The following is a 20,373-nucleotide window of genomic DNA, read 5'->3' as shown; positions in this document are numbered from 1 at the left end:
TTTTTTTTTACAGCATCAGTTTGGTGAACAGTGAACACTACACTACCTACTCAAAAGCATCCGTGTCATTTTAAAATATAGCTATATATTTACACATACATCACATACACACACACACATATGAGGTGACATTTTTCAAAAACAAACTACAAGCTCATAGTGGTGCTCGAAGTGACTAGCTTGTAGAGCTGCTATTTTTGAAAAATCTTGAAATGTGTGCATATAAAGCAAGCATTTTTAGCTTAAATCTTTGCTTCTGGGGTCCCTAGAATAAATGATTTTGAGATGGGTGCCAAATAAATATAATTTTGGGTGGTCATTGACATGAAAAAGTTAGGATAGGATATAGAAGACATTTGGGGAATCGGCCTCAGGTCTTAATGGGTTAACAGAGCAGAAGAATGTTATGCGAGGACGTTCTGAATATAGTTTGCAAATGACACCATTGGTTTCAGTGAGGTTAGGCCTGAAAGCACATCTGAGGAAGTGGTGACAGGTTTAAGACTGAAACAGAGGTGGAGGATGTTGTGTTCAATAATGATAATGAATAGTTCCTCAACAGCGTACCATTTTCTTGAAAGACAGGTTGAGTGTGCTCAGTGGAGATCAATCAGGGGGCAGTGACTTAAAAAGTCAAAACATGGACAAAACTGTCCCAGGTACGAGCACAATACAGATTCAATGGAAATATCTAACCCTCTGATCTTTTCCAAATCATAAGGCACTCTCTCATTTTAATGCACAACTCACACACGCACAATCACGCACGCAGTGATGGACACACACAGATAAAAGGAAAATTCCTGGTCTAAACTTCTAGCCATTGAACCGACGTTTTGCACTCACTGATCCAGTCAGATCGTTTTTAATCCTGGTTTATATCTCATTCACACGGTCTCACCTAAAATAAACTTGAATCAGCCAAGTAACTGCACCCGCTAACGTTGCGTTTAGCTACCATGGTGTAGCTACGTTAGCGAATGTCGTTAGCCTCCAAGCTGAGCCAAGTTACCAATAATGTTTGGCCGTTTAATCCAACATACTAAATTAAGTTAACTTCAGCCGGGAACACATTTGGAACACATAACAGCAGCTTCGGCGTAACTTAAGCGTGTAACAGCAAGTACCACGGACACAGAATGTGTAACAAAAAGCTAGCTAAAGACAGGAAATGACACTCCCGTTAGGTTAGCAGCTATGCTACCATTTAGCTAGCTAGCAACACATCTAAGTGGTGGGGGACGATTGGGCGTTGGTTGCTCGGACAACTGTAGTGGCTAAATAATATGCAACGCCAAACTCCCTAAGCCAGCATTCTGGTGCAAACAAACATTTAGCATCACTACTACTTAACAGCAAGGTTTTATCAACATCTAGTGACAGTAGCCGAGCAGTCTCTCACCCATAATGTTGACGTTCCCTGCCGCCTCAAAACCGATCATTCACAACCCGACATTCCCCTTCTCTTGCTACTTGCTTTGTCTACGCAGTAAAATGTACGTAAGGTCGCCGGTGGAAACCGAACGCACGCCCCGAAACAAGCGCACGTCTATTCGTGAATCACTCGAGGAAGAACAACGGCGTCTCGCGACAGTCCGTACATTCTTTCAGTCTGGGCGAGTTATCGCGACAGCAACTTATTACACCAAAGTGGTTCATGAGAAAGAATGTTTTAAAGCGGAGCATGGTTTGTGTTAAACGGGCGACGCGTTTTTTCTACATAGCCTACCACACCACATCATTAGTTTGTGGTAAAGAAATAGTAATTGTACGGATACAATATTGTTCACATGCCATATGCAATTGATTACTCTATAATACATCATGATTTGGCAGCCATCGGTTTTTTATTTTATTTTATTAACTTAATTAACTTAATATTGATTGATTAACAGTGTGTTTGGAGATGGAAAAGGCCTAGACGTCGGTCAATGTCTAAATTATCTGGTCTGGTGACGGAATGCAAAAAGCGTCAGTTGTATCCATAGCAACCAGAACTCACAGGCTACCGCTTGATTGAATTGGTTGAAAATAAAGCGATTTAAATTGTTTGTTGACGCCAAGATGTCTGCTGTATCAAGAATAAACTATTTACTTAATTTGATCAAGGAGATCCACGATATAACACTCAATGAAATAACAACGATTGGATTATTCTAGTTGCTGTGCTGAAGGAAGGGTAAGACTTGCTTGTCATTGTCTTCGTTCACCTTTTCAACTGCAGCTCACCTGTAAAAACATCCCAACTCATTTCAATAGGCGCACGATAGGCCTATAAAACTAAACATAACATAGCATAAGTTAACCCTCGGGTTCCTGTTTCTTTGGGATTTGTAGGCCTACTCTAGATATGTTATGGTCATGTATTTGTATACCATTGTGTACACCTTTACAGGACACCCATGGAAGCAAAGGGGACTTTTGAAAATGTCCAGCCAGGTTAGAAAAGTGAGAGGAGAAAAGTCCCTAAAACCCAAAGGAACTGAAAACAAGTAGGTTCTATAGCTACAAACATGAATTCTTATTTTGAATAGGCTATAACCACAATGTCTCATTAGATCTCATATTATGCCGTTACTTTACCTGAAATGACCTTTAACAAGCACATTTTACAGGGCCTCACATGATCTCAGGAGACTTCTGTCTTTGCTTGCAAAACCTGCCCCCAGACATGCAGTGAACCACAGCAAGGTATAGTCAAAGAAGTGTTTCTGGTGAAACTCACAAAGCTACAAAACAGCTCTTATTTCATCAACTCTGTGTTTGTTATTATTCTCTCCTTACATCCCAGCTGGCAGCACATCACAAGCCACGCGGCAGTGAAGCCAAATCTCACGGTTCACATCATCACCATGATGTCAGCACGAGTAAGACTGAGAGTAACACGGGCAACGAAGTTTCTGAACTTGACAAATTCAGGTATGCGTTTTCTATGAACTTCCAACAAGAATCCTATCCTACACACTATACAAGTCAGTCTCTTGCCAGAAATATTCATAACTATTTATTCACACTTACAGTACAGCATACAGAAACCAAAGACATTTCAGCAGCCACCCACTGCACAAACTCTTTACTGGCCTCCTCACCTCATTGATCAAGAACAGACTGTGCAGGTAGGTTGTTATTTTGGATAACTATCAGCATTTCAGCCATGTGGTTCTCAAAGTGGGATATGGGGAACCCCAGGGGTCATTGAGGGGGTTCCAGGTGGTCCCCAGCAAAATGTGTTAATATGGCAGCAAAATCTGTTTAAACGCACCCCTATGTACCCCTATACATATACAATAAAACAGTACATTAACTATTTGAAAATGTGGAAAACTGGAATGTTGAAAAAAATTAACACCCCAAATCTTGTATGTGTTTTGATTGATTGATTGAAATATTTATTAACAGTTTGCAGAATTACAGTACATTTCAAGCACAAACTCAATACAAAGACTGTTAACTGTGAGTGGACGACCCAATTAAGCATTACACTTGTTTACAAGAGGGTCCACCATGTTCAATTCATCAAAATGTCTTTTGTGTCCCTGGCACAAAAGATTTTCAGATGGGGGTCAAATGCATATCACACTTCGTGGGTCCTTGAAATTCAAAAGGTTGAGAATAACTGGTATAGGTTAATCTTATGTACAGCAACAACTTGTATTTGAATCTGCATGGGAAAGCAAACATCTAATACTCATACAAAGGGACGGCCACAGCCAAATTACATTGCACGATGGTTGTCACTTGCATACAATAACTGATTTTCAAGCTAACAAGGATTATACATTAAGCTTAATTACACTGCTCATGCTTTTCATTACCATGTTATAGACTCTTATTTCCTTCCTCTCCAGTGAATGGATTTACCATGCACCACCAGAGCATGTCCTTAGAGTGCTGATCTGCCTGCGATTGTTGATCAGAGATCCCCTTTACCAGGTTAATGTATATTTCAAAATCACACCTGTGTGAAGTGAGGGGCGCTCTTGTCATCGTACATCATCATGATGTAATATAGACACACCTATTTGCTCAGACACTGACATAAAACTCTCCATTCATTGTCAATGGGAATTTAATGTTTGCGTAGAACAAAATTAGACACTAAGCCGATTTGCTCAGACACTATGACGTAAAATTCTCCATTCATTGTCAATGGGAATTTAATGTTTGTGTAGGACGGAATTCTACACTAATAGCTGAATATAGGAGGGCGCCCCTCAAAAATATATGAATAATTTCCATTTCCTTGTTGAGTATTCTAATGTAATTGTTATACTAAATTCATGGTATCTTCCCATTTCAGATACATTTCCATGAGGTGCAAGGAGTCAATTTACTTGCCAAGGTAAATATTTATTTAAGATGTGTGTAATGTATAGGCTTACAGGCTGCATTTTCTCTATTAGACCTATATCTGCCACTCTCAATTAGCTTTACACCCCTCTATATATGTTTAGTACATGGATTCTGTGACTGCTACCTATCTAGAATATGGGGAACAGCCATTTGCCATGCAAAAGCTGGACACAATGACCTGTAAGTAAACCTCCATAATAACCAGTTATAAAGCACTGAACACCATATTATTATTATTACCATATACCAACTAATCACTATTTGGTTTACAAATGATTTGACAGGCATGTTTCAGAAGCTGTCTACAATGGAAGAGCAACGGGCCTGGGTCATTGAGAGTGGAGCTCATAGGGTTAGTAACAAGAACTTTTTAATAACCTTTGCACTGCAAAGTTGTACTCTTACCATGGATTCAGAGGGGTCTGTGCTCATCCCAAAGATGTAGGCCAATGTTTTCCATATTCCTTGATGAAATGGCCTACAAATTATTATTATTATTATTATTATTATTATTATTATTATTATTATTATTATTATTATTATTATTATTATTATTATTATTATTATTATTATTATTGTGGTACTGTTTACACCAGTGAAAAACACCATGTTTTTTCTTTCTTGTCAAAGACACTGGTGAAGCTCCTATCAACAAAAGATAGCAGTGTCTTGCTGGGAGCTCTCCTGGCACTCACCACACTGGCTGAAAGGTATATATGCTAAATTAAAGTTGAACATATTCAACTTGAATTTGATTGATCGTGCAATTATTTCCACTAATATGTTCAAATATGCAAATTATCTAATTATGCAATAATGCACAATACAAAGAAGTCTTGAGCAGAAATGGATTCTACTGAGAAAATTACCTTAGGATCAAATCTTTATAAGACCACTAGTTGCCAAAATGTATTGTCTAGAAGTCATATAAAGGATATACAAACATCACAGTTTCATATGGGGGTAGGTTTGTTTAAAGAGTGATAACTGGCATTAAGCTACTGAATTGGAAGGGTTATCATACCAAAATATAAACTAGAGACATGTAGGAACACAAGGATACCAAAAATGTACGGCCACTTTAGGTGGTACCAATTTGTGAAAATATCAGTATTGGCCCCTGTACTAATTTGGTTGTGTATCAGTTGCATGTATGCATTGATCAATGGCAAACCATGTGTTTCTTATAGCTCACAATACAAGGAGAGGATTGGAGAGCTGCCAATAGTGGAAAACCTGCTTGTAATACTACAAGAATATGACTTGTTATCAAAAAGGTCAGTAATCAATTGTACATTGACATTCCAGAGAAATACAATGAATGTATATTTATATGACTTGTTGTTACCATATCCATAACATTCTTATCTCTTTTATCATACCTCAACAACATGATCAAGCAAACACTGTAATGGCTATTCATACCTCTACAGGCATTTAGTTTACATTATTTTACTGATGGTTCTTTGTCCTGCCTAAAAGACACACCAGCTTGCTGTTGCTTTGACCAAATTTATGACATCTTGGTCGCCAGAGTCTCTAGAGTCTCACCATTAGGCTTAAACCACCACATCACTGTTACATGAATATGATGTCCTTCCCAGAGTAAGTGCAGAGCTGTTGAGACTCCTGTCTCCGGTGAGTCAGGTCCGAGAGCAGGTGAGGGAGTTGGAGGGCGTTCCAGTGCTACTGAGCCTGCTACATGGACAGCACCTGAAGCTGCTGTGGAGTGTGGCCTGGGTCCTGGTCCAACTGTCTGAGGAACCAGACACCAGGACAGAGATACGGACATGGGGAGGTGTGCAGCAGCTGCTACGACTGCTCAACAGGTTGATATATTTAATAATGACAGTTTGTGAGATTAGCCCCAGACAGACAAACACGTATATATAAACACATAGACTTCCTTAAAAAGGCGCTATGTACCTGATGTCTGATGATGATGTATTGACCTACAGTATACATGACGTCACAGGGACCCTAAAAATGTTTATAGCCCAGTGAAGCCCACGGAATAAATAAATAAAGTTAGGAAATCTGATCAGTGAACCAATATTCTCCAGCGGTTGCTCCAAGCGCGCCCACCCCTCTAGACCAGAAAGAACACTGGCTAGGCCAGGCTAATGCTATGGAATTAACATTACGCTAGACCCCTAGGTGTGGTTAGAATATTGAAATATTGTCTTCCCTGTGTATTTTTGGTTTCTTCCTGAAAGCTGAAAGCCTTTGAGTCAAAAGGCCCAATCGAAATACACCAGATATAGTGACATCACAATATCATCCCCTCCCCTAACACCTTCCCCTTTATCATACAGCTGTGGGTGCGTTTTCAGTTCAGGTGGATTACCACCCACCTGAGAACGTGGGTGTGGCCACATAAAAACATAATTTTAACACTTTCTGTACAAAATGTATATGTGAAGACAAATGCATACTTCTTTGGCCTATTGGCAGGATGTACAGGATGCAATTTGGCACTGATCGGTCTAGCGGTTTAGTAGATTATCCCCAGAAAGTCAGACAGGGGCGAAAAAATAATCTCAACCCTTGCCTTCGGCCTTGGGATAATTAGTTATTCCAAGTTGCTAGCTACATCTAAAGGTTTTCCCAGACAGTATCCAGAAGCTTGATTTATATTTAGTTGCACGCTGGACACTGGTGTCATGCACCAAACTTAACCTATCTAACACACAAGAGCTCTGAGATGGAGCTGTTATTTTTAGTGCACAATGTGGTGTGCAACCAAATATAAAGCATCACTGGCATCAGGAAATATAATTGTTATGTCATTGTCATGTGACACTTTATCTACATGGAAGTTCTCTGTGAACTGTTCCAGTGACAGGCAGTATGTCAGTGACCGCTCCTCCATTGAGACCCTTGCTAGTGCCAATGCAGCAGGTCGCATCCAGAAAGAGCACATCAGAGATGAGCTCAGTCCTCAGGAGAACATGGACAACACCATGGCCATGAAGTCAGGTACAGTACTATACTTATTAAGTATTGTACATAAAACTAAATGGTCTTGACTAGCGTTATGCTAAAGGTTCTGCAGTGTTCTACTGCTTACCACTAATGCACAGAATGGAAAATGACCCAAAAGTCAGCAGCTGGTTGATGTGGCTTATTAACCAGCCAATATGGCAGGTAATCAACCATCATTTGAGGTCCTATTGTATTCCAAAGATCGTGTTGGCCAGTAAAGTATAGTGAAGGGTATTAGACTACTATACGGTTACATTTTGCACACATTGGTTGAAAAGAATAACATATGAATTCTGAAAATACAGCATGCTGCACGGCTCTGACTGAGCTTGTACTGGATGACACTGCTGCTCACCACGTGGTGCAGGTGAGGAATCCTCTCCACAGCTGCACACAGGCTTGAGGATAGATGTGATGTGGCCCAGGCCGTCGGCATGGTGGGCCGGGCACCTTGGCTGCAATGCCAGCCTGACAGCGTGTCACGGGTTCGAATCCCGATCCCGACGACCTTTGCTGCGTGTCACTCCCCATCTCTCTCCCCATTTCCTGTCAGTCTACTGTCCTATTAATAAAGGCATTAAAGCCCCACCAAAAAATCTAAAAAGAAATAAAAATATGTGAATGATTTATACATGACATTTGCGATGACTTTTCTGTGATGAATCAACATGTTTTACAGGAGAATGGAATCCATATAGTTGCAAAATTGATTCTACCCTATTGCCAAGGAGCAAAAGCAACATCTTTACAGGTAAAGTGTAGTGCATATGTATTATTTTCCATATAACAATTTATCTACAGAACCAAAGTAACAGAGATATTTGTTCTTTTCTGGTACCAGTGCTATGCATTCCGGACCCTTCGATTTCTCTTCAGTGTGGAAAGAAACAGACATCTGTTTAAAAGGTGCCATTATAAATTTACTGGCTCTCAGAGTTAATGTGCTATAAATGCACTCCAATTTTGTCCTGGAATCTTCTGTTTTCCATTGCAGGCTCTTTCCCACGGACCTGTTCGAGTTGTTTATTGATGTTGGACATTATGTGCGAGACCTCGCTGCCTATGAAGTGCTGCAAAATAAAGTCTCACTGTACAGTGTAAGAAAACCATTTTTTAAAACAACTCCCATTGCTGCTTTAGCTGCTATGGTACTTGACTGGAACACCATTTATATCCTATGATATCACTATCATACAAAAGGACTGAGGGTACACTATGTACTGTATGTGTGTAATACTGCAGGAGGAAGAGCTAGACAGTTTGAGAGACAACATTGAGACTGTAGACCAAAACCGTCCTCCTCTCAGGGTTATCAATGGCTACTCCATACTGGACCACTTGGGCACTGGTGCTTTTGGAAGCGTTTTCAAGGTACACTGCAATTTTTCTAAGTTATATCAGCCGCAGTCATTAATGTTGGTTTAGATCCTGGAACAGCCCTCAAGGAACCCCCTCACACACCATTTCTTGCCAGTTATTATTCTTTATGTCATGATGATGTCAAGGATTCTCCCAACTAGTTCTTTCCTTTAATTTGTACACATATAATTTACATGTTTTTTTCTATTCTTGTACTACTGTTGGTGATCCTGACAGGTTCATAAGCAGAGTGGCCAAAACCTCTTAGCTCTTAAGGAGGTGAACCTCCACAACCCTGCCTTTGGCAAAGACAAGAAGTCAAGAGACAACAATGTGGAGAAGATAGTCTCTGAGCTCACCATTGTCAAAGAACAGGTGCATATGCATACCTATGTTCTATAGTTGTTGTTGTTGTTGTTGTTGTTGTTGTTGTTTCTTCTTCCTCTTTTTCTAATTTAATAACTCAGATTCATGCTTTGTTTTCTTTCTTCAGATGACACATCCAAATATTGTAAAGTATTACAGGACATTTGTGGAAGGTATTTATTTGTCGCTATTAGCTTTATCATTACTATTGCAACATGGGTAACACACTTATTGTAGGTGATTCTTGTCTGGAATAGAACATACACTCTGTTGTCTTGACAAAACTGTCTTTTCTTTAGGTGATAGGTTGTACATTGTTATGGAACTGATTGAAGGAGTGACACTGGCTGACCATTTCAGCTCTTTAAAAGAGAAACAGCAAACATTCACAGAAGAGAGAATTTGGAACATATTTATACAGGTAATAATGTTTTTAATATATACAGTACAGTCTACTTTTTGTCCAGTCTTTCAAGGGTGCAGTGTGTTGCTTGATGCTTGGTTTAATGCTTGGTTTAATGTAATCCAGCCAAAGCCCTTGTTCATAGTACAATGTCTCTCTAAACCTTCTCAGATGTGTCTGGCCTTGAGGTACCTGCACAAGGAGAAGAGGATTGTCCACCGTGATCTCACCCCCAACAACGTCATGCTGGGAGAGAAAGACAAAGTCACCATCAGTGAGTCGAGTGTTATTCACTTCTTTTTTTCCTCTCCTTGTCCTACTCAAATTAGATTGTGTAACCCGTGCCTTTCATGCATTTCCAGCTGACTTTGGGCTTGCCAAGCAGAAACAGGAGAACAGCAAGCTGACATCTGTGGTTGGCACCATCCTTTACTCCTGGTGAGATTGACAACAATAAATACAAATTTAAACTTTTATATATTTATGTGAACATATACATACTCATAATTGTACAAATGTGTGTGGGCATCTATGAGTTTGCATGTTTACACGCACACGTGCACGCACGCACGCACGCACGCACGCACGCACGCACGCACGCACGCACGCACACACACACACACACACACTCACATAACATTACATGTGTGTGTGTTAGTCCAGAGGTGGTGAAGAGTGAGCCGTATGGAGAGAAGGCTGACATTTGGGCTGCAGGATGTATCCTCTACCAGATGGCGACATTACAGCCCCCATTCTACAGTAACAACATGTTGTCCCTTGCTACCAAGGTTCTGTAACGCACAAACACATGCACTCTTGCACACACAGTAGAATCCACAGACATCATTTATCCATTTAACACTGCGAGTGTGCAACCAAAGACAGTGTACTAAAAGAAAAGTGTATAGTGACCGAATGGACATTTGTACACTCTCAGAGTTAAATGAACACTGTTCATTTATGCACACGCACGCACGCACGCACGCACGCACGCACGCACGCACGCACGCACGCACGCACGCACGCACGCATGCACGCACGCACGCACGCACGCACGCACGCACGCACGCACGCACGCACGCACGCACGCACGCACGCACGCACGCACGCACACACACACACACACACACACACACACACATACACACACACGACACACACACACACACACACACACACACACACACACACAAACACTTTGAATTCCTATTGTCAGATGTTTATCTGCATAATTAGTGACTGCTTCTTTTGTACAGATCGTGGAGGCTGTTTATGAACCAGTTGCAGAAGGAACATTCTCAGATAGAGTCACAGATATGATTCAATGGTGAGACCGTTGCACTGTCAATTCAGACTAGACTTGCGCTGACTTATTGACTTTTACAGTATGCACGCCATTTCAAAAGACTTTCCACTGGCTCTGTAAAGCCTTGGTGAGCACTATTTTCACATAAAATGCACTAATTTCCTTTCACACGCACGCACGCACGCACGCACGCACGCACGCACGCACGCACGCACGCACGCACGCACGCACACACACACACACACACACACACACACACACACACACACACACACACACACACACAATCAATAAAACAGTTGAAAATGGGGAAAGTATATACAGTTGGAGGGGGTACAGCATTGTGTAAACAGAGCTATGTTACATTGTGTAGTTATACATGTTAGGGTATAAAGCTTTTTTAAACAAATGGCACCAATCTTTTGCAGTCACATGATATGATATGATACAGTATATTACTTTATTGTCAGTTCGCACTGAAATTCGTTTTGCGACCCAGCGGCCTTGTATGCAACACGTATACACATTTGACATAACACAGGACAAAAAATAGAAATAAAATACAGTTACATACATAGAGAACATAAGGGCAGAGAGCAATGTCCAATGTACATGCAAGTGTAACACAACAATGAAAATCATTAATGCTGTCTCTGCAGGTTTTATAAATATTGAACCAATGATTTTCATTGGTTCAATTAACACGTATTAACACAAGCTAGGGACTAAATAATAACATTTGATCCATTGTAACACAGGTTATTTTTGCCATTGTAGTAGTAAAGCCAACATTTAAAACAGGGTCATTGTTTTCAATTTGCAGCATCAAAGAAGCATGTTGGTTTGCTGGGTCTCTGTCATTCTCTGTGTTTTATGGGATATCCTCTCAGGTGCTTGAATCCAGATGCAGACTTGCGGCCAGACATTGTGGCGGTGAGCTCCAGGATGGCTGACATCATGATGAGGTTGATGGATGGCCTCTACACTTCCCATCATGCACTGGAGAAAAGAGCGGAGAGAGACAGGAAGAGAGCGCAGAAGTACTTCCTGGAGAGGCATAAATATGGGGCCAGCTTCGTCTCAGGGGATTCAAGCGTGTCTGAGGTAATACTTTGTTCCAGAGGTTTAATATTGAATTGTGTATGCCTGCTGCATGATGTCTTTATTGTTAAGGTGAAGCCAATACAACTAAGCCTCAATTAAACTGTAATCCGTAACTATAATATCCTACCTGGGATTAAAACCTGGGTCCCTCACATGAGTGAATGCAGAATTTGTTTTACCACTGAGCTAATAGAGCATGCCTGCAAAGCAAAGCAAAAAGCAAAGTTACTATATTTACCCAGGGTATCTGGGCTAAGCTCAATAACTTGTTTCCAGCCAGGCCCTGCTCATAGAACATTTCATGGTAGTGGTTCAATGCCTTGCTCAAGGGCACTTCAGCGGTGGTAATTTTAACGTGTCGGACCGCTGATTCGAACTGGCGACCTTCCGGTATCAAGACCGCTCCGCAATCCGTTCGGCCACCGCTGCCACTAATCATGTTCAGGGTAGAAACTGAATTTGGACTTTCAGGCAATTAATTGTCAACCAGTCGTACTCCTACTTGACTGGATCTAAATCTCAGTAGAAGAGCAGGGAGACCAAATACCAATCATTGCCGTTATATTGTATTAACATAGCCTACATTACAGATTGGCCATGTTTTATTCACACACAAAAACATTATGGATTGCCGTTTTAATTTGACCTACACACACTTAATTTTTAATTTACACACTGAACCAAATCTATTTTGACTGGAGGTTCTCCAAGACCAAGACAAGTCCACAATGCAGACTGAACCCCTGCCACCGCTCCCATCTTCAGCCTGCAGCTCCATCCACAGTGAGCTAAGTCAAGGTGAATCTGCCACACACTGTACTGTGTATATATCAGGTCTCAACAAGCACCAGTGTCTCAAACACATGGGTTGTGAAACATTTTCATGGAAAATGATTACAGGTTCATGTTTTCTACTAGATGATGCATCGGATGACGATACTGGCTCATCTAATATCAAAGATAATGCTGCTACTTCTTTGAGGAAACATGACAGTGAGTCATTTGTGAATACCACACGCCTTTAAACGTTATTAATGTTTACTGAAAGATCTAAATATAGCATTTTGAGTGTTTCCAAAGAGATGGTGTTTGTCTGCCTTCTTCAATATAACCATTAACCCTGGCATATACAGGTATATTTGGGCAAAGTTACAATTAACAATCGATGCAAGATGTTGTGAGCTTGTAGATGTCTTGTAGATGTCTATTTTCACTATTTGTCATAGGCCTATAACAAGGGATATAGGTCTTAAATGATTAATTATGTGTTTGTTCAAAGGATCAGCAAAAACCTGTGCATCTGTTACACTGGATCAAAGTCTAACTGAGTAAGTATTTTTACATTTTTATAAAGCCCCCCTTAACCATGCACTTGAAGTTTGGAACAAATATGGCAAAAATGTGAACATTTGCTGCCACCATTACGTTTTTGTTTTGTTTTTTTTGTTTTGAGGTACACATTAGTCTGACAGGAAATGGGGAGAGAGATGGGGGGGGTGACACAGCAAAGGTCGTCATGATTACCAGCCTAGGTGCCCGTACGGCTACGCCAGCCATCCAGGCCACACCATTACGTTTTCTGCTGCTTATAACCAATGTTATAACTTATAACCAAATATACTAACTAGATTTTGCCTTTTTTCTCAGGGGTGATTATGCTGCTCCCAACAGTAAACCTAGACCAGGTACACTCTGAACATAAGATGAATAGAAACACAAAAATGTTACACACAATTTACAATTTAGGCATTTAGCAGACACTCTTAATCCAGAGCGATTTACAGTAAGAAAGAACAACACATGGTAATACATCAAATGCATAGAAATAGTGATCAAGTATCATAAGCAAGCTAAGGCCATCCGACTAACAGTAGAATATCTGTACAATAAAACTATATGAGTATACACTATTGCTATCTACATTAGTAATAACAGTGCTATCATTTAAACATTTAAAACAGTTAAGGCTATAAACTGATTGTGAAACTGTTTAGTCACTCAATTATGAAACTATGCAGTTTTCTAATTAGATTTGACTGGTTTCCCAGTGTCAGCAGGAATCTGTGTTTCACACAAGATGCTTCGTCAGATTGAAGACCCCATTCAGCGACTCTTGGTCCAACTGCATAAAATCCTATACATTACTCAGGTGACAGTCCTTATAGGATTCATTTTAAAAAGTTCCTGATGTTAGAGAAATGTGAGCAACTTCTCAGGTTTTTACTTGAAGTAGAGAGTAGTCTTTCGGTCTAAGCCAAGTCCTGATTCTTGTTACTTGTTTCTTCCAAGTCCAAGTTTCATTATTGTCAAGTCTATACAGCTCTGTTCATCCTCATATCTATAGCAGTTTTGCAGTGCCCAGCCAGTAACCAAAGTTCCTTCAGATACATGATGAGAAAGGCGGAAAATGTGTGCAAAAAATTAGGGTACTATACAGCAGGCATGTTACTATCGTGATGATAGTGATATAAACATGGTTTCAAGTCTGACATAGAGGTGTATTCAGCGTTAGGATTCATAACTATCAAAACATTTCCAAAATGCTTGGTCATTTATCTGAAAACATCCTCTTGTAATGTCCTGTAATGTATAGTCTTTTTGCTAGACAGAACCGATGTGTTATACCAAATCAGTTTGCCCATACCTTCATCATATTTCTTTCATTTCTAGCTCCCTCCAGCTCCTCATCACAACATCAAACGACGGGTGATCGAAAGATTCAAAAAGTCATTGTTCCACTATGGAAGCAGTCCCTTCAATTTGAAAGTGGAGATCAGCAAGGTCTGTATAGTAGACAATTCTCAATTTCCATGGTGAGAAAAGACAATATTGACATCTGAGAAGCTATATTCTTTCTCTTCCGACAATGTTTCCAAACATTCCATCGATTTCTACAAACGTAAACAGATCTTGCAAAAACACCTGCCCATATCTATATTCACGATACGTTTGTGATATGTAGGCCTATATTAAATATGTGATATGTATATCACATGTGATGTGTACATACATACAGTATCACATCACATATGATGTGATATGTACTACTTCAGCCAAGATGTATGAGCATTTGCTGGTGCTGTTTCCCCACTTTTCAATGCTTAGCTGTGCTTGAGTTGGCTTGGGTCTCATCTCCTTTTTCTGGCAGCTTGTCCAGGGCTCTGCAGAGCTGGTGGAGTTAGGCTCAGGCTGCTCAGACTGGTGGCCTCTGATCCACTCATTCACTGGTGACCACCACACTGTTGACAGTCCAGGTAGAGTTGTTACCAAGCTATAACTATTAACTACACACTTTGGATTGCAACAAGGTATCAATGTAAAATTACAATCGATTATCATCTTAGCATTGTTAGAATGATGGAAAAGAACATTTGTTTGTGTGTGTGTGTGTGTGTGCGTGCGTGCGTGCGTGCGTGCGTGCGTGCGTGCGTGCGTGCGTGCGTGCGTGCGTGCGTGCGTGCGTGCGTGCGTGCCTGCGTACGTACGTACGTGCGTAAATAATAATCAATTACATTGATTAGTTCAAATTAACTGTTGCAGTCCTATTAAAAGTGTTTGTTCTTCACACAGATGTTACAGATGTTGGGAATCTTAAGGATGGCATCACCTTCGAGCAGCTACAGGTGAGTCCCTCATGGACATGGTCCATACGGTATACATTATAAAGCAAGCCTATTTAGATTTAATAAATAAAGGGTCACACTTCTGGTGTTATTTTAACATCTACTTTATCCTTTTTGTGCACCAGGACAGTTTTTACATTGCTTCATTCAATATAATTATATATTTGATCAGACATGCCCCCCTATATAAGCCCATTGAACTTCATGTTAACTTTATACACATGTCATTTTGATATTGATAATGATTGATATTGTCCTTTTAATTTGTGAGGACAATATCACAGTATTGCGGTCAGTATAGTATTATGGACAATATCAATCACCAGAACCAAGAATGTGTTTTACATTAGACTAATGATGTTTGAAGTTCAATGGGCTTATATAGGAATAGGACATGTCTGATAAAATGATATCTTAGTGCTGTCGCCTCACAGCTAGAAGGCCCTGGGTTCGATTCCCACTGGGGACGCTGTGGGTGTGTTCTCTCCTCCGTGTCATCAGTGCCCTGAGGCGAGGTTGGCGAAAGGCCTTTCTGTGTGGCGTTTGCATGTTCTCCCCGTGTCTCCTAGGGTAGGTACCCTCACAAAAAAACATGCAGTAATCCTGATCTCTAAACTACCTCCCCCTGGCTAGCCGGGGCGCCTGATGGAGGGGAAAGGAACTGGTCGGAATAACGTGTTCCTTCCACGAGTTATGTCCGGCCGGGGAAACTCCCCGGTTTCAGGTGAAAAGAAGCAGCTTGGACTCCTCATGCATAGAAGGAAGCATGACGTCAGTCCGCTGCCCTCCCCAGGTTGGCAGAGGAAGTGTAGCGCCCAGGATTACATTAGATAATTGACACTGGCTGAAAAAATGGGTTGCAAAATCGTGGGATAAAAATGAGTAAAAACCTTAAAAAAGAAAATAAGATATCTAAATATTGAATCAAGCAACTTAAAAGCTGTCTGGGGTGCACACAAAAGCTAGAGTGGATGTTAAAATTGTGTTGTTAAATAATTATTTTCACTCACACGTCTCCAATTTTAGGGAATCATAGATGAGGTGCTGGAAGAGAATGAGTACTATAAAGCTACATACACCAGGTGAACTGGGAATGTTCTTGTCCATGTGCATTATTTCTATTCTTACATGCCCCAAATCCACATTTAGAGCATTGTTTTATTATTAAACTGTACTTCTTATTTATTAAGAAAAGCTTCAGTTTAAATGCAAATTAAAGCCATAAATAAAACAGATAAATGATTTCCATGAAGTTTCCAATATTCATCATAACCTGATTTTTTTTTTGTTTTGTTAGGAATGACCAGGAAAAGAGTTGCCATGGCTCTGGGATAAAGAAGTGACCTGTCCCGCCTGTGTGTTTGTCACCACACTCCTTCATATTCTCAAGCTATGCAACCATTCACAAATGTTCATGCATATATTGAACTCTTTGAACACACACACACACACACACACACACACACACACACACACACACACACACACACACACACACACACACACACACACACACACACCTTTATGTACATCTATATACATTCTTTCCTTTGTGGTGTTTCAGTGTGCTGCCCTGTTTGTGTGAGGTTTATGTGTGTTTTGGCAGATTTCTCTGAGCTAGCCAAGTAGAGATCTTCCAAATATTACTAACACGCGCACGCCGATATTTTGTGCTTTAAAAGCTATAAAATCTATATATCTATAGTATAGATATGTCATTCATTTATTTCACGCATTATTTCACCTGTTGTTTATCCAATATGAATTAATATCTAAGGCATCAACATGGCAGTAGCGCAAATATATCCAAATAATATCCACTATTAGCCACGGCCACTATTTGGGATCTGGCTACGATTTGGACGGGGGCCACGATTTGGGACCCAGCGACTATTTGGAAGTATACGGTACCCAGAAAAGCATAAAGGCTTGTTTACATTGGGGGTCCTCCAAGTAGTAGGTTCAAGACTTCTCAATGCAGAATTGCACATCATGATGACACATTTGAAATGGTTGTAGATCCCTGGACAAGTTGCAGTCAGAATAGTTGTCATTTATCGCCCACAAAAGGTAAACCTCATGAGAGCCCAGCCATACCTTACAGCAGTGTGTCTCATCCTTTTTGGGTCCAGTGCTCCCTATGAAATAAATATCCAGGTCCCTTATGCCACCCCCCACACCCAATTAAAATGTAAGCTTTACTTTTGTTGTGTATTATAATTATATTGCTTATAATTTATTTATTTACCGCTAATCGATAAACTAAGGTTGTCATATTTAATAAATATGACAACTTGAAGGGGATTTGTTTCTGCTCCAGTTGAAATAATTTGTCATGCTGGTATAAAGTCCACCTTAAACTGCAAGCCGCAATTTCGAGTGTTTCAGGAGCGGCTGTGTGGTTTCTCAAATATCCTACAGAGGGCAATGTCACCCATGACATTCAGAGAACAGCTGTAGAGTGGTGAAATGTATTAGATAGTACAACTGCACAACTATGAGAACATGAAATGGTCAAATGAAATCAATAAAACAAACAAAGCTTTAATATACCAATAACTATTTGAAATATGATCTATCCAGTAATATTATATATGAATATGCCATGAACATTATTATCAAATAAAATAGAACTGTAATACCATGATCTGTGGAATGTTGACTTGACATGAAGGAGAATAATAGCACTTATTGGACCAAGCTAACCATGCAAAATGGAAAATGTAAACATGATTCGAGTAGGCACATGAGTTGTTACAGTCCATAAGACAGCTGCTTACCGACATTTGTTACCTACTGTACCACAGTACCTCTGCAAATTATTAATTTTAATTTCATATAATGCATTACATAATCCTTCACTGTCATGGAATGTACATTGTTAAGTCACATACATATCATTTAAAGCACAACACCATTCAAACAAAGAATCACTACATGTAATTCTTGTGGTCTAGACAGAGTCCAGTCAATGTTTGTAAACACAAATAATCATCCCAAAGCCTTAAGCCATACAACGGAGAACAAGTCCTCAAGTTATGGCATCACTGTGAAGTCCTACAGCTCGTTTTGTGGGTCTGATGGATGCTTTTCTAGGTTTTTAGATTTTAATATATTTTATTGTATATTTATTTGTTGTAAGTTCTGAGTCAAAATACATATATAAAGTTATCCTCAGAAAAAAGATGTCCTGTCATGTTTATCATGTTTCTGTGCAATGACTCCATGCATCATGGGTTTAACAAAAAATTTCATTATTGTAACTGTAGTAAGAATGCATCATCATTGACCCAATTGACAACAAATAAGGGGTGTCCGGGTGGACACAGGGGTAACGTTCTAGTCCAAAACTGGGGTTAAATCCCCCCACGGCACCTCCGGCCTGGCCGGGCGCTCAAGGGTGGGAACTGGGAAGCCGGTATGGGGGGGGTGCTCTGTCACTAGACACTCATACAGGTTGGTTGGGGTGCCTGTTCAGCAGGAAGCAGAACTGGAATAGCGTGTTCCTCTGCATGCGATGTGTGTTCCCGGGAAACTCCTCACTATCAGGTGAAAAGAAGCGGCTGGAAACATGTGGTTGTCTACTGCTGCACCACTGTTTCTCAACGTCTGGTCCTGGGACCACCAGGGATCCAAATGGATCTGATAAATTGAAAATGGAGGACCCTGATGTTTCTGGTTTCATCCTCTTAGCAGATTTTGTATTGACCTGTACCTTCGTTGAACTGTACCCATTCTACAAAATGTTCAATCAATCAATCCCACCCTTGAGTGTTTGTAACTCTAGGAACCTAATGGACCTGCAAGGGTCCATTAGGTTCCATTTGTACACTCTCAGAGTTAAATGAGGACTTTTTCACAGTGTGGATTGGGGTCCCAGAGATGAAAAAGGTTGAGAATCATTGATCTATTCTACACCCTTCCCAGGCCAACATTGGGGGTTGCAGTGATAGGGAGTGGGACTATATACATGGGGGATTGGCCGTGGCCCGTGACTTAATTGCTGAGAAAAATCACACATGTGTGAAGTAAGTGGTGCAACTCCGTGTGGGCGTCCCCAGACCCACAGGAACACGCCCAGGGTGCCGGCCCAGTTCCAGCGAGACGCCCCGCGTCCGAAACGGTCGAGAAATTACAGATTTTCCGTGTGGGGGTCCCCAGGGGGTCCCTCTACTGGACTGTACTGTACTGTACTGTCACACCCGAAATCATCATATATACAGTTAATATGTGTGTGTGTCTTAGGCTGCGCAACAATGACACTTGGTTGTGAAAAACAACCCAACGCTATTTCCTCGCTTGGACAGACCCAGCCAGCCACCCACCCACGGACACACAAAGCTCCCTTTAGTTTTTTTCAACCAAGGTTCATGGTTAAGGTTGTTATTAGAGAAAGTAAAAGATGAGTGTTAATATTTTTTAATTTGCTGCTTTCTTTTGTTTTATGGATTTTAGCGGGGGCATTCGAGCATGGGGATAAATATGTATTTTTTTACAAAATTTTATAGCGATTTTTTTTTTATTATTATTTACTATAGTCCTACTAGACCCCAAGAAATTACATCTGGCCACAAAAGATCACAGGATCTACTGAAGCCTGGGGGGAAGCCATACTGTGTGTCATAGGCTCAATATGTACGTTTGACACATTTAGTAGATCCCGTGATCTTTTGTGGCCAGATGTAATTTCTTGGGGTCTAGTAGGACTATAGTAAATAATTTAAAAAAATCGCTATAAAACATATTTATCCCTATGCTCGAATGCCCCCGCCCCCCTGTCAAAAACAGCTAAAATCCCTAAAACGAAAGAAAGCAGCAAATGAAAAAAAAAAATAACACTCATCTTTTACTTTAACCTAAAACATGAACCTTGG

General features: G+C 40.5%; 1 protein-coding gene across 1 annotated transcript; it reads left to right on the top strand.

Moving 5' to 3' along the window:
- Positions 1–640: 640 nt before the first annotated feature.
- nek10 (NIMA-related kinase 10) lies at positions 641–16,585 on the top strand (the record flags this gene model as incomplete). Its single annotated transcript, XM_079503735.1, has 35 exons — positions 641–659; positions 2,161–2,179; positions 2,634–2,691; positions 2,792–2,919; positions 3,021–3,116; positions 3,849–3,933; positions 4,301–4,342; positions 4,455–4,533; positions 4,638–4,705; positions 4,984–5,063; positions 5,544–5,630; positions 5,958–6,182; positions 7,193–7,332; positions 7,644–7,705; positions 8,018–8,089; positions 8,180–8,244; positions 8,333–8,435; positions 8,581–8,709; positions 8,935–9,072; positions 9,191–9,236; positions 9,363–9,484; positions 9,638–9,740; positions 9,829–9,904; positions 10,125–10,254; positions 10,723–10,793; positions 11,663–11,876; positions 12,578–12,659; positions 12,777–12,869; positions 13,156–13,204; positions 13,524–13,561; positions 13,925–14,025; positions 14,547–14,657; positions 15,025–15,130; positions 15,447–15,499; positions 16,526–16,585. The coding sequence occupies 35 exons, from the start codon at positions 641–643 to the stop codon at positions 16,583–16,585; spliced, it is 3,150 nt and encodes a 1,049-aa protein (XP_079359861.1).
- Positions 16,586–20,373: the final 3,788 nt, after the last annotated feature.

This window comes from Electrona antarctica (assembly GCF_951216825.1).
Source record: "Electrona antarctica genome assembly, chromosome: 6".
Taxonomy (NCBI): domain Eukaryota; kingdom Metazoa; phylum Chordata; class Actinopteri; order Myctophiformes; family Myctophidae; genus Electrona; species Electrona antarctica.
The sequence above is the reverse complement of the archived record's forward strand: the minus strand, read 5'-3'. Positions and strand labels throughout refer to the sequence as shown.